The sequence below is a fragment of the Cavia porcellus genome, unplaced genomic scaffold (genome assembly GCF_034190915.1).
Source record: "Cavia porcellus strain 051 isolate PalLab524CR breed Dunkin Hartley unplaced genomic scaffold, mCavPor4.1 scaffold_21, whole genome shotgun sequence".
In the NCBI taxonomy this organism is placed as follows: domain Eukaryota; kingdom Metazoa; phylum Chordata; class Mammalia; order Rodentia; family Caviidae; genus Cavia; species Cavia porcellus.
The window spans coordinates 34,803,080-34,818,069 of NW_026947504.1; the positions used below are offsets into that span (position 1 = coordinate 34,803,080).

Sequence of the window (14,990 nt, forward strand, 5' to 3'; positions counted from 1 at the left end):
AAAACCTTCAAATAAAAGGATTTAATAGATGCCTACAGAGTGTTTCACCCAACAACAGAAAATATGTTCTGAGCAGCACATGGAACTTCCTCCAAAATAAGTCACTTACATATTAGCCAATAAAGCAAAGCATCTTAAGCAAATGGTAAATAATTTATACTATGTACATTACCAAATCACAGCACAATGAAACAAGAAATTAATGGCAGAAGAAAGCAGAATTATACAGACAAACTAAACAATGCACTATTAAATGCTCAATGGATTAGAAAACATCAAGGAAAAAATAAGAGCATTGCTAGAACAAAATGCTAACAATATACCAGAACTTATGGGCTGTAAGGAAGCAGCTCTAAGAGGGAAGTTCATACTTCTAAATGTCCACATCACAGAAACAGAGTGAGCCCAGACAAATGACCCAACAGTACACCTCAGGATTCTAAAAAAACAAGGAGAATCCAAACTCAAAGCTAGCCAAGGAAGGAAATTATGAAAATAAGAGCAAAAATCAATCAAATTGAGACCAAAGAAACAATACACCAAACCAATGAATTAAAGAGCTGGTTCTTTGAAAGAATAAATAAAATAGATAAAGCCTTAGCCAAACTAATGAGAGAGAGACCCCAAATCAATGCAATTAGAAATTAAAAAGGTGAAGTCACAATAGACTACCAAAATCAAGACTTCTAATAACTACTTTGCAAACATATACATAAATGAATTGAAGAATTCAGAAGAAATGCATAGATTCCCAGATACATATGAATTATCACAATGGAATCAAGAAGATTTAAAACCCTGGATAATCCAATAACAGGCAATGAAATTGAAGCAGTAATCCTAAATGTGCCACCTAAGAAAATCCAGGTTCACATGAGTTCACAGCTGACTGCCTCAGAAACTTCAGGGAAGATCTAACATAGCTCTTTAATGAAATCAAAAGTTACCCTGATTCCAAAACCAGACAAGGGTTCAACCAAAAAAGAGAGCTATAGACAAATCTCTTTAATGCATATAGACATAAAAATCCTCAACATGATAGTCCCAAACAAAATGCAACAAATCATCAAAAATCATACATCCTGGGGCTGGGGATTTAGCTCAGTGGCATAAGCACCTGCCTTGCAAGCATGAGGTCGTGAGTTCAATTCCCGGTACCAAAAAATAAAAATCATACATCATAACTAAATAGGCTTCATTCTAGGGATGCAAAAATGGTTCTATACATGCAACCCAATAAATGTAATGTATCACATAAACCGAAGCAAGGAGAAACATCTCACTATCTCACAAGAGATGCATAAAAAAGTCTTCGTAAAATCCAGTATCCATTCTTCATAAAAAAATCAGTGAAGAGAATAGCTATCAAAAGACTTTATCTCCATCTGATAAATCTACTAGATTTATGATATTCTCTAGAGAACTGGGTAAAATAATCCTAAAATTCATATGAAACCTGAAGAAACATAGAACAGCAAAAGCAATCCCGAGTAACAAGAGCAAAGTGGGAGGGATCACAACCCAAGACTTCAAGTTATATCACGATGTCCATCAACAGATGAATGGGTTAAGAAAACATATTTAAACAATGGAGTACTACTCTGCCATAAATAAAAATAAACTTGAGTCATTTGTGGGAAAACGGATGCATCCTGAGTTTATAATGTTCAGTGAAATAAATCAAACATAAACTTAAATATCACATGGTTTCTCTTATATGGGAAACTCAAAATATAAATTCAGAGCAAACGAAGAGACAGATAATAGGAAGTAGGAAGATAGGTTTTTCTCAAACAGGAAGATCAAGAGATGCGGGAGGGTATGGAAAGGGGATGAAAAAGTTACATGTTATGCATGCAAAATTATGTACTGTAGACATGTATGAATAAAAATAAAAGAAGAAAAAGTCACAGCAATAAAAGGGTAACTATGGATGACAAAAGTGGTTATTACAGAAAGCCGGTCCAAGGCATGGGGTGGAGCTCTTTCCTCACATGCACAAGGGCATGGATTTGATCCCCGGCACCATAAAAGGAAAAAGAAAAAGAAAAAGAAAAAATAGTAAAGAAAGAAAAAGGAAAGTACTAGTGGTTGTTGAGGCCCAAGAGGATGGCGTAGTGGGGGTCCCTGGCTTGGAAAGATGCAAGCTTTTCAGAGGCAGATGGTGGCGGTAGCTGTGCAGCGATGTAAATATACCTCATTGACCCTGACCTGTCCACTTAAATTTGGTTAAAAAGGTGAATTTTATGTTATGTGTACTTTGCCGCCTCATTAAGGTAACTTGAGATGTGACTCACGGTGGGCACCTTAGGAGCAAAAATACACACAGCTGTAAGCACAGGGGGTGAGAAAACCAGGTCCCAGCCTTAGGCTACTTAGGGCTGGGATTGTGCTAATGCACACAAAATGCACTCATTACCAAGACTGACTCCTGAATAAAGGAGATAATTTGCATAGGGCATTGTTTTTCTTTCTAACCAACGGACTGACCTCTTCTTTAATTCTGCTACTTAAAATTTGTCCTTTCAGAAGAGGATAAAGAGAAGCAATGAAATCAGACCTGGGAACGCGGGGTCAGTTTACAAGCTGTGGTGCTAGGGCGCCATCTTCTGGCAAAATCACTGCAAAAGCCTAGCGAGCGCGGCTGGAACCACCTACTGCTTCTCAAGGGCGTTTATGAGTGGTGGTCCAGCTGTTTGATGAACGTGGGCAGTTATGCAAGGACACAGCCAGCCCCAAACTAAAGCCGAATCTCCAGTACGAATTGGTTTTAGTGAAAGTAATTTCATTGTTCATTCAGAGGTGGTTTTTTTTTTTTTTTTTTTTTTTTTTATCAGTACCAGGGATCGAACTCACGACTGCCTGCTTGCAAGGCAGGCGCTTATGCCGCTGAAGCTAAATCCCCAGCCCCCATTCAGAGGTTTTAAGCTCCATCATTCCTCCAGAGAAGGTTGACTTGTCCGTATCACACTTGGCACACAAAGTACAATCCTAGGAAGAACATCTGTACACATTACCCAATTTGGCACAAGAAATCTCTTAACGAATCGCCAGTGTGGACACGACTAGAGGTGAATGAAGCCTCGTTGGCCCCTGCAATACAGCTTGTGTATCTCTTATACAAAATGCTGCAGACCAGAAGCATTTTGGACTTTATATATATATATTATCTGTACCGGGGATCAAACTCACGATCATGCGCTTGCAAAGCAGGAGTTTATGCCGCTGAGCTAAATCCCCAGCCCTGGACTTTATATTTTTAAGATTCTGCAGTATTCTCATATACATAATGAGATATCTTGAGGGTGGGACCCAAGTTCAAACACAAAATTCCCTTTCCTTCTGCACTCACCTCACCCACTGAAGGTGATTTTATACAGTGTATTAGATGTACGGTTAGTGAGTTACTGTTTGACCATTACCCGTCAGAAGGGGTCAGGCATGGGATTCTCCCCTGATGCTGCATCCTGGTGACAGGAATGCTGCAGATTTTGGGGGTGGGGTGCAGTTTGGTGGTCGTGTGAGGGTTGGGCTCTAACTGTAGCACCTGCACTGCCCCCACCCCAGTACAGATTTTGGAGCATTTTCAGTTTCAGGTTGTTGGTTGAAGGATGCCCAATCTATACTATGAGTAAATCTTAGAAGCATAATGCTATGTTTAAAAGCAAGCAGGATCTAGAAGTCTACATAGACTAGACAGGTGAATTCCTTTGTAAGGAAATCAAATCTTTGTTGACTTTATCACTGCACCACTGGTGATCCCAGATACAACACATGTGTCTGAATCCATCCCTCAAGATGTCACACAGGAAATACGCATGAGCCCTGACCAAAATCACCAAGGCCCAAGGAAAAGGAGGACCTGCTGTGAACGGCGAGTTACACTGATTTGTCTCGTCAACGTGCACTTTGTGACAAGCTGTTTGAGAGGATTTGTTGGACTGTGGTCATTTCCTCCTTCAACCACATCAGAGTAGCAGAGGAAAGAAAGAATCTGCAAGCACTCAAGGCTGGAACAGCCACTGGCAGGGCACACAGAGAGGCCTCTCCACAGAGGGGAGGCGGATGCAAACCTTACTCCCCAGGGCCCTGTATGTCAGCGCAGTTCTGCATTGAGATTCTCCAGGTGATTTGCACCGGAAGGGGATCTGCAAAGGCTCTGGCTGCCTCACAGCATGGGGGCTGGAGACCAAGGCTCAGGAGAGAGGAAGGCCCAGAGTGGCTCCAGGATGGGGGAAATGGGACTTGCCGACTCTCTTGGCAGCACTGGCCCTGTGTACACAAGCTCCTCTGCTCATCATGGGCCCAATTTGGTCCAGGCACAAAGCTCCAGAATAAGAAAATAACTGTATCAGCCCAGTGTAGGTCAAGGACTCTCCACATTAGAAGGCCAAGCCCCCTGCTGAAATCTCCCCAGACCACCCACGCCATGCAGAAACAATGCCTTACTTCACAGTGTGATTCCCTAAAACTGGCACCGCTGGATGGCCAAAGAAACAGAGGATCACTACAACAAAGCCTTTACAATTAGTACACAAGCCAGGTGTGCTGGGCTCAGCTGAAATCCCAGCACTCGGGAGGCTGAGGCAGGATTGGCGCAAGTTGGAGGCCAGCCTTAGCTACGTTGTGAGTTCAAGGCCAGCCTGCACTACAGAGTGAGACTCTATCTCAAAAAATGATAATAAATGAAACAAAAACTTAGAAGTAGAAGCACCATGTGATCCAGCAATTCTACATCTGGGAATGTTAAGCCCACAAGAACCGAAAACAGGATCTTGAAGAAATATGTGTACATCTATATTCATGCAGCATAATTCATACTAGCACAAGAGAGGGAAGCAAGCCATACATCCATGGATAGATGTGTGAATAAATAAGACGTTCTGTGTGCACACAATGGAATATTCTACAAGCCTTAAAAGGAAGGAAATTCTGACATATAGTATAACACAAGCGACTTTGAGGACATCACGCTAAATGAAATAAACGAGACTGGGAGAAGATAATACTTTACTATTCCAATTTTATGGCAGAACGGGCTCATTCATGCAGATAATACAACAGTGGACACCAGAGACTGAAGGGTTGGGAAACAGATTTAATCTTTAGTAGGCACTGAACTTTAAATTTGCAAGACTCAGAGTCCTGAAGACAACAATGTGTACATATTTAATACTACTGTATCGTATTTTTAAAATGGTTAAGATGGTTGTGTTAGCTTTTTGTTGCTGTGGCCAAATACCTGAGAAAATCAGTTTCAGGGAGGGAAGATTTATTTTGGTTCACGGGTTCAGAGGTTTGAGTCCCTGGTCTGCTGGCCCCCATTGCTTCAGGCCTGCGGTGAGGCAGAAACCTCACACTGGAAAGTGGTGATGGAGGAAAGCTGCTCAGCCCAGAGACCAGGAAATGGGGAGGGTGAGAAGCAGCCGGCCCACACTCACGGTCCACCTCCTGCATTTTTCCACCCATGTTCCAGTGTTTCCTCTCCACAGTTTATCATCCCAGAAGTCAATGACCCTGGATCACCCTCAGACGTGCCCCGAAGTGCTTGTTAGTAAACTCTCTCTTCCTGCTCTCCCTCCTCCCTTCCCCTCCCCTTCCCCCTCACCCTTCAAACCACAGCACGGCTTCCTGATGGGGCTGGGCACCAGAGCACAGGGGTTCCAGCTACTTGAAGGGTGAGGTAGGAGGACAGAGAGAGCCCAGGAGAGTCTGAGATCAGCCTGGACAGCAAAACAAAACACACACACACACACACACACACACACACACACACACACACACGGCCCGGTTATGAGCCTGGGAGATGGGATATTGGGATCGAGGGCTTAGTCACATAGTGGATGGGGAGAAATGCGCAGATATGACACCTGCCCTTCGCCCAGGGAGACAGGGGTCAGAGAAGATGAAGCTGGACCTGCGGCACAATCCTGTCATCCTGGCTACACAGGAGGCGGGGTGGGAGGATCACAAATTTGAGACCAATCTCAGCAACCAAAAAGTAAGTGAAAATGAAACATCGACCAGGCACGTGGCACATGTCTATAATGTAGTACTCTGGGAACCTGAAACAGGAAGGCTCACAAGTCTTAGTGAGACCCTGTCTCAAAATAAAACAAATAAATAACAGGCTTACGGATGTTGCTCAGTATAAAGCCCTTGGCTTCATTAGCACCATAATAAATGAATAAATTTAAAAATTAGAAGGGTTGGGGTTTCCATTCACTGGAAGAGTGCCCCTGGGTTCAATGCCAGGTACTCTAAGTACTGCAGGAAAAAAAAAAAAAAGAATCTGATTTTCAAAAAGGTTTTTTTCTATAGAAAATATACACATACAAAGCACTGTTCACGACTTCAGCTAGCTCATGCTTTAAATGTCCCATCCACATATGATTCCAAAATAAACATTTCTATGTAGAAAGTTTATTTCCATCCATAAAATATATCACTGAGTGGCTGAAAAAGTTACATATCATTTTAAAACATAGATTTTTAAAAATCATATTAGCTTCTTAGCAAAATGCTTTCATGGTACGTATTTACAAGATTATACTATATATAAGGTACATTTTCTCCCTCTGGCCAGCCTTTGGATCTAGGTGAGGACACCAAGAAAGCTACTCACTGGCTCCTCCCACCTCGGGCATGAGATGATTCAGTTTTACAAAAGTCCCTTCGAAAATAAGAGCAATTGCAGACAGCTTCTAGAGAAAAGTCCAGCGAAGCAGCAGGTGATAATATGTTTTCTTTGAATGGTGGGATGAACCTTGTTTTGGTGATCTACAGCGTGACCAGTCCTTGAGGCTAATTTGTTTCTCTATGGCTCTGTGGGGACAGCGGCTCTGGAGCCATCTCTCTGCCGAAAGCTCGCCTGTTTTGGTAGATGGAAGGACGCTCTGGAATGCTGCCATCCACGTTCTGGTACATCTGCAAACGGGGAGAGACCTTCTCGTGAAGACATGCACGCTCTGTGCCCTCTGCCCAACTATGTAAATCAAATGACTGCGTGGCATAGATGATGGCTTTTACTACGCATGAGTCTTAGAGAACATCCTACATATACGTGGTCAAAGCAATGTTGTCCTTTCATTTGTAGGGAAACAAATCAGAGTCCAGTAGTTTCATTATTTTTGTATCTGTGGGACTGAACCGAGAGCCTGAAGTACCATTATAGCGTCTCTATTCTTAAAGACAAAATCTATTCTCAGATATGAAGTATTGCTCCAGAACCTCTAGAGCCAGGAGAAAAGCCACAAAAGAAACAAACAAACAGAAAAGCCATAAAGGAGAAAAGCTACAAGAGAAACCCACCAACTGGGGCATTAGTAAGGAGACGGATGATGACCGAGTTTCACTGGGAGTTTTACAGCCTTTGAAGTTTTTCCAAAATGAAAATGCTTTACTTTTTTTTTTTAAGATTAATTTCCACAATTTTTAAGAGGTGGTACCCATTTTTATTTATTTTCTCTACTCCTCCTGCTTCTTAACCAAACACCTCTGCGTCTTCTTTCTTTCTTTCTTTCCAGAAGAGTTTGCTCAGTACCTTTCTGTACCAACCTTGAAGCCAGCCACTGGGGACAGTATGAAGTAAATGCTGTTTGTAATCTATTTTCATGATGACTTCCACTGACTTACTTAATAAATGTGGGGCAAGCACTACTTTGTGTGACATAAACATAACCGGGACAACACACGTTTCATGAGTCAAATGGAGATGAAAGACAGACCCGTAAAGCAAAATCAGCCTAGCATGATGCAAGCCCCATACAAGGATATCTGGAAAGTGCTGAGAGCTCAGGAGGAGGCTGAAACCTGACATGGGGAGTTGGGAGGCTTCGAACAGGAGAAGAAAATTGATCTGGGTCTGAAGGTTGAAGTCTGACTGTTCACCCTCAGAGTCTCCTGTGTACAGGCTCTGTGGCTGGAATCTAGGGCCTCACGCACACTAAGCAAGCCCTCCGCCACTGCACTCCAGCCCCAGCCCCAGCCTAAAGCCTTCCTCAGGTCACCATTTGTTAAATAACATGTGAGCTTGTTATTCAGCGATTCCCTCTGGTGTGGAGGTTAGACCTAACGGTCATAACCTACATTTTTGCTGTTTCCATCTCCACTTGCCCGGTTTTCTGAGAGCTATTTCCCTTGCCCAGTCCTCGGTGAAACAAATAGATTCTACACAGCCACTCACATACGTCCAAGGAGAATCATCCCAGGCACAGGGGCATGGCTGGTTTTCTTATCCAAGGGTTGTGCGTAAGAGATGGAAAGGGGCAGGATCCACAGGAGCAGGCTTTGCTCACAGTGGGCAGGGCCCCCTGGGCTGGCCGTGTGGACCGAGCTCTGAACAAAGTGCTCAGCAAAGGCTGGACCACAGCTCACCATTACAGCATCTGCTTGGCACACACAAGGCCCTGTGTGCAGTCTCAACAGTGCCTAGCCCAGCAAGCATGTGAGGGCCGAAACCCAAACTAGGCTTCCCTTCTTCAGACCGGGTCAGCCTGGATGGAGCAGGCTGCCCTAGCCCCAAGGGAGCGCTGTCTTTGGATTCCTCTCACCCGCAGAGGGTGACATTTTCTTACTGCTTAATGAAGCTGCTGTTTTGTGTGTGTGTGTGCTAACCCTGGCTCTGATGCTGGAAGGGAAGAGAAGAGAAGAACCTTCTGTCGTGGCAACAGGGGAAGGGGAATTGATAAACTTGAGCATGGATTCCCACATCGATTCATCATCCATCCAGGGAGAGGCGGCATTCAAGAGTCACTGAGACCTCCCAGGCTCCTGCATAGAGGACAGGGGATCTGGACATCTTATGAGGATGCCAATACAAGAGGAGACTCTCGGGTCAAGACTCCCCCGGTCCTCAACAAAGCCAGGTGGCTCTCTGGCTCTGGGGGGCCTCGTCCTGGCTTGGCTCCCTGTCCAGCTGGCCTCCTTCCATATCCTCCGTTCTCTTGTATGCTAGTGATAGCTGTGGCTTCCCTCTAACTTTCCTCCATGCTGAACTTTTCAGCCTGCAATATCACACTCACCCCCAATTCTTCAAGAGCCAAAAGCTCTCCCCCGCCCCCCGTTCTCAGTCTGGCTGAGAGCTAAGTAAATGCCAGCCAATCTGTTCTCTTCACTCCTCATCTCCAGCTGCAATTCTTCTTCTAGTTTATCTCACCTGCCATCCGTTGTCACCGCACCCACGGTCTGCAGCTACCTTGGGAACTTCCCATCCCTCGGCCTTTCAACCCAACTCCAACTCGTGACAATAATTTAATTTATGTGATTTTCTTTTTAGAAAAAGTCATAATAGGAGAAAAGGATACACATCATCTAAGCAGGTGTGGAGACAAAACATGAAACCGAAAGTGGACTCTGAACAATTTAGAAAGACAATCAACGGAAAGAGTCAGATTTATATTTAGCGAACATTTCCCGAAGAGATACTAATTTCTCTCTATGTACTAACTCACATTCATCATCTTGTTTAGTTTGTACCACCACGCCATGAATTAAGATTTGTTGTTTTTGTTTTTTTGTTTGCTTGTTTTGGGGGGTACTGGGAATCGAACTCATGACCTCGTGCTTGCCAGGCAGATGCTGTGCCACTGAGCTAAATCTCCAGCCCAAGATTTGTTGTTAATCTTACGTTTCACACAAGGAAACTGGGTAGAATCCCCCTCTTCCCCGACAAAAGGAAGAGACTATGCAACTTCAGATTTGAACTTGGGGATTGGAAACTCAAGGTTCTACCCGCTGCTCGTGTCAGGAAGGGATGGCTTTTTCCATAGGAGGTTGCTCATGGAAGAAGCAAAGTAATCCCAACTCCCCAGAGCTCACATGGTATCTAGCTTGGCAACCCTCTTTCCAGGGAGGGCACTGAGGTAAAGTGATTTGTCTTAACAGACAAGGCTGGTGGGAGACAGGACAGTCGATCTGGTGTTCACCTCTGACAAGGTCCTCTGCCATATTATATGATCAGGCTACATATGATCATTCATGTTGAATTGGAAAAGGATTACATTTTATTTTTCATCTAATCCTCTGCACTGGACCTTTATGAGCTATTAATGTATTAACCAGTTGGGTGAAATCTTCAGGAAAGGTATTGTTTTTCTAAAAACACCTGTCGATAAATATCTCAGTCAGTACAGCTTTCAGAGGGCAACCCTGACAAAGTGTGGTAAGAAAGATAACGTGTACATCTGGATCTTAGGACGTCAACACAAATGCTGTAAAGCACTATGGTCATGGCTTAGCAAACCCTGGCTGTTACGTACCGCTTCTTCTGCATCTGCCAGCTGACATCCTAAAAAGGAAGTCAGGTTAGGGAAGGACGGCCGTTTCCTGGAGTCAAAGGCCCAGCAGGATTGCATTATAAAGTATCTGCAAAAGTGACAGCACAGGACCAAAATGAGGAAATCTGAACGAAGTTAAATGGACCAATTTTCCCTAGGATGCCACACTAGTTACTGTGTAGAACTCCTATGTATGGTATGTTTGTTTTGTGGCAATCTACTGAATTTAGTACTCATATGAGAAAGGAGAAATTAGGTAGGGATCCAGTTAAGTGTGCCGTTGAGATTCTAACCTCCTGGATTTTTCCAGCAAAGGAATCAAAAAATCAAGAAATAGGCACTTCTGAGGTCAGGCAAGGTTCAGTTTAGTTTAGAACCTCTAAAAAAGGAAGATTTTTTTCTATTGTTTAAAGAAGAATCATCTGATTCTTTTTGATTTTTATTTTACCTTTTTCTTTGTCATGCATTTTGAAGGGGTCTGTGACTTTCCGATTTCAACCAATCTATAGTCTGATTTCAACTTACATTTCTTCTGTAGCGTAGAATGGCTGATCCATCTTAAACCCACTTTGAATGAGTTTATAGAAGTTAGCATCCACTGGAATGCCAGGGTAAGGGTTCACACCTGAGAAAAACATAAACCCAATGTGGTCGTTCGTCAATTCCTTTGTCAGTTTGTTCATTCACTTGACAACACGTATATAGCATTTCCACTTGCCAACCACAGCCTGCAGCTGGTTCCACAATTGGATAAAGAAGTCACAAGTCTTCCCAAGCAGATTATGGGTCAGCGGGGAGGACTGATTTAAGGACATTAGCAAGACCAGGCGCTATGGGAGACTGGAGGCAGTATCTCGTACTTAGGAGGTAAGGGAGAAGGCATGGGATAGAGGGCACAGAATACACAAAGCCCAGAGCCCAGCAGGCCAGCAAAGTGCCCAACATACCCAGCGAGAATATCTCCCAGAGCAGTATTCCATAGGACCAGACATCACTCTTGATTGTGTAGATCCCTTCAAATAAGCTCTCTGGGGCCATCCATTTCACAGGCAGGCGGGCCTGCAACACCCGAGAGGGGAGCAGAGGTGAGTTCTCCACGAGCACACCCTGGCTTCTTTACTAAATGATTCAATGTATTATTTTCCTGAGGCTAATCTTTTTGCTTTCAAGCTACCATTCTAATAGCAGCCTAGCATGTACGCGTTCTCTCTCTCTCTTAAACTCATCTAGAACAAAGGCTTGTCCTGGAGTCTGCAGATGTAATTGCTCACTTTCCATTAAGAAAGGGCCAGTTAGTTGCCCAGAGCTAAGTGGGTTCAAGCGAAAGTGTGGACTCTTGTGACAGCATTTCTCAGCAGCAGGCGAGTGGAAATGCCACCCTCCAGAGCACAGGGAGGGAAGTTACTTCCAGAAGTGATGCCAGGCTGGCTGCTGTGCCTTTCAGGATTCCCAGGGGTGTGGGAGGCGAGTGTTGACTGCCCATAGTCTCAGATTTGAATCAAGACAGGGTGACCTATATCTTGGGGCAGAGTATTTTGAACACATTCGTTTTTGTCATGGGTTGAGGAGCATGTTTAATCTGCTGAGAAAAATCAAAGCCCAAAAAAGAAACTGTCACTTAAACCCTATACCAATGGGAGGGCAGGCGAGTTCATTCCATTCCATTCAGTAAAGAATTAATTGTGGTTCCAAATGGAATTCTCCTCAGATGGCTACAGTGTATCTATGTAGTAGCATCCTGCAGACTTATTACTTCAGCTGTGGTAACTGATGCACAGATTTTAAATCAAGTAAGATAATTATCTGAACACTGTTTCATTTTTCACATCCATTAGACATTTACCCTGAGAGCACTTTTTGTATTGGTTTTATTGTGCTTCTCCACCCCCCAAACCTTACTGTACAGTAAGAGCATGGGAAACAGTACCGTGGAGGTTAGGCACAGATTTAGGGTTTAGCTTATTAACGTTCAAATCTATGTGCTGTGTAGCCATGGAAAGTTACTTTTGAGTGACTCAGTTTCCACATCCACAAGGTGGGTACTTTGACGACTGAACAAATTAATATAGGTAAAGTGCCTCGAAGGATGCTTAGCATACAGTAAGGACTTGATCAGCATTTGGGGGCATTAATGTTTCACAAACAGAGACAATAATTATGAAGAAATCCCAAAAATGATAGCCACAAAGGGGCACAGCGTCTCTACCCCAAGTGCTTTAACTCTTTAAAGATCACTCCTTAAAGTACAAAATTAATCTATTATTTTTTAACAGTTTTCTTGTAAAGAGCACATTTGTCTTTAGTATTTTTTTAATAAACATGACTCAGTGATGCTTTTGGTCTCCTTATATTAACAATGACAAGATGGCAAATGTTTTTAATTACTGTTTAATATGTCCTATAAATTTTATACTTAATAATTTATGTGTGGTACATTTTGAAAAATGCTTTATCATAAGCCACTTTCTAGCTAGGAAAACCGAAATAAGTGCAGGTGGTGAAATTTTTGTTTTTTAAAGTGAAGACTGCACTCAAAAACCCCTAATGGGTCTATTCTGTATAGATGTCCCAAGGATAGATGTGTGGCTATTCCACTCAACTTTTATCACGGATGGACTATTCCCTGAAGCCGTAGGAAAGTGTTTTAAGAATAAGGAAGCAAGCTGCTCGTAGCTTTTTTCTTTTATGCTTCCATAAATCAAAAATGCATTACGGTGAGTGCACATGTTTACCGTAATAATGACAAAAGACAAACTAGCAGCATGAAAACACGGGAAGAAACAGCAGCCTCACATTGCCTCTGACAACGTAGTTGGAGTCACTCAGGATATCTCGAGCCAGCCCAAAGTCACAGATCTTCACTACCTTCCCGTGGGTGACCAGCACATTCCTGGCGGCCAGGTCTCTGTGCACACACTAGGAAGAATGAAAGTGGCGTGTTATTTACCCCAGCGTGTTCTACCACAGAGTGCGATCTGTCCCTTAGCTCACGGGGAATCACAGACAACATGGTAAGCGCAGTCAGGATGGATGTTGGGAGAAACAAAAGGCCTGAACCTGGGGGGCATTCCCGTCTACTGTGGATGTCATCCACGCTGCCGGAGGGCATGGGTTCTCAGAAAGATCTGGGCTGCCACAAATAGATGTGCAAGGCCAGGGGGATGCCTGGCTGAGTCCCCAGGAGGATTTCTGAAGCTGTTTTCCAGCACTCTCAGGGCGGGAAAGAGGAACACGCATAATCTCTTTCCTAGTTGGGAAATGATGCTAGAAATAAGATGGAGTAAGAGCAAAGAACGCATTCAAGAAACAAACGTACCTTTGGGGAGGTTTACTAAATGGAATTAGAAATCTCTGCAGTGAGTGATGTCATCCAAGAGCAGAACTTGGAGCTGTGGCTGCTGCCACTGCCCAGCATGGAGAGAAGGGAGCTGACTGCACGTCACTAACTGGGGACAGTTCAAATTCAAAACCCCAAGGGACTGTACAGTCCCTTCTGAATGTGTACGGCCTTCACACCACTGTAAAACCTTAAATGAGGCCGCTGAGAGTGGGCTGCTAAGACTTACTCAGCTACGGGCAGCAGCCTTGGCCAGGAGATCTAGGCGGCTATCTCGGCACCAGCAAAGGTACCCTGGAAGCTCTTCTGTCTAGATGGAGATGGGCCACCCATGAAGAACAGGTAAGCAAGAAGCTCGAGAAAAGCGAAGCCTAAACCACAGATAGAAACGACGAAGAGAAGCATGTGCTTCAGGTGAGACAGCAGAGAAAGAAGTCAAAATGGAGAAGATAGAAGACCAAAGAGATCAACAGACAAAAGAGGACAAAGTTTGAAAACAAAGAGCAGGTCACAGAAGGTGAAGAAGCTCGGAACGTCACTCTCAAATATGCTGCCCCTGTAAACTGTTTTAAATTAAGTACTTGGGAATCAGCAGGTTCCAGAGGCAGCATTTTGCTCTACAGTTCCCCGTCACCTGAGGATCAGACCTGCCAATGAGGCACATGAGTGCCTTTAATAAAATGTCTCCCTGCAATGTCATTAACCATTGGGAGATTAGAGCCATCTCACAGAGAAAGAGTGTGAAATCACACATCACACCCAGTGCCAGAAGCACTTGGTGGGAGATCACTGCCACTTTGTGTACCATGCTGGAGCTGCAAGCCAGGCCTCTCGCCTGCTGAGCTCACCCTCTTCGTCTGTTCTTTGGACACACGTCCGTCTCCTCTCAGAATCATTTACCTCTCTAACGCTGCCCACATTTCCACATCGCTGGCTCTTAGGAAGAAAGTGTTTGAGCTGCCATCATCTGGCCCCTCAAAGTTTCCTGTACGGTGACTCCCACACCCATGCATGGCCATGAATACATTTGTGCGCTTCTTCTCCTGTTAATGTGTTGCTAATTTATGCCAGCAGACCTGCAGACCTAAAGCTTTGAGATAAGGGGAATCCCTTGCCCCTACGAATGGTGGAGAAATTAGCAGAGGAATGGATTTCACCTAGTTACTGGCAGGAGACATGAGAAACGGGATAGAGAAGAGGGGTGATGGCAATGATAGGAAAATGCCCAACGGGAGAGAGACTGTGGTTTAGGGCAGGCTCCAGGGTCTTGCTGCCACCACCCTGATGGACGTGGGTTAGCAGCTGTGGAGGCAGAGAAAGCCAGGGCCACCGCCAGCCTACAGCACAGCAGCGCAAGTAGCACAGACGCTCAGGGT

At 44.1% G+C, this 14,990-nt stretch overlaps 1 protein-coding gene across 1 annotated transcript in view; it reads right to left on the reverse strand.

Moving 5' to 3' along the window:
• Window positions 1-6,403: 6,403 nt before the first annotated feature.
• Window positions 6,404-14,990, reverse strand: part of Flt3 (fms related receptor tyrosine kinase 3) — an 84,595-nt gene continuing 76,008 nt past the window's right edge. Inside the window, exons 20-24 of the mRNA XM_063232553.1 lie at window positions 13,071-13,193; window positions 11,225-11,336; window positions 10,803-10,902; window positions 10,260-10,365; window positions 6,404-6,927 (exon numbers count right to left, since the gene is read on the reverse strand). Of these exons, the coding sequence (XP_063088623.1) occupies window positions 6,805-6,927; window positions 10,260-10,365; window positions 10,803-10,902; window positions 11,225-11,336; window positions 13,071-13,193 (564 nt within the window). The 3' untranslated portion in view covers window positions 6,404-6,804. The remainder of the gene's footprint in view (window positions 6,928-10,259; window positions 10,366-10,802; window positions 10,903-11,224; window positions 11,337-13,070; window positions 13,194-14,990) is intronic.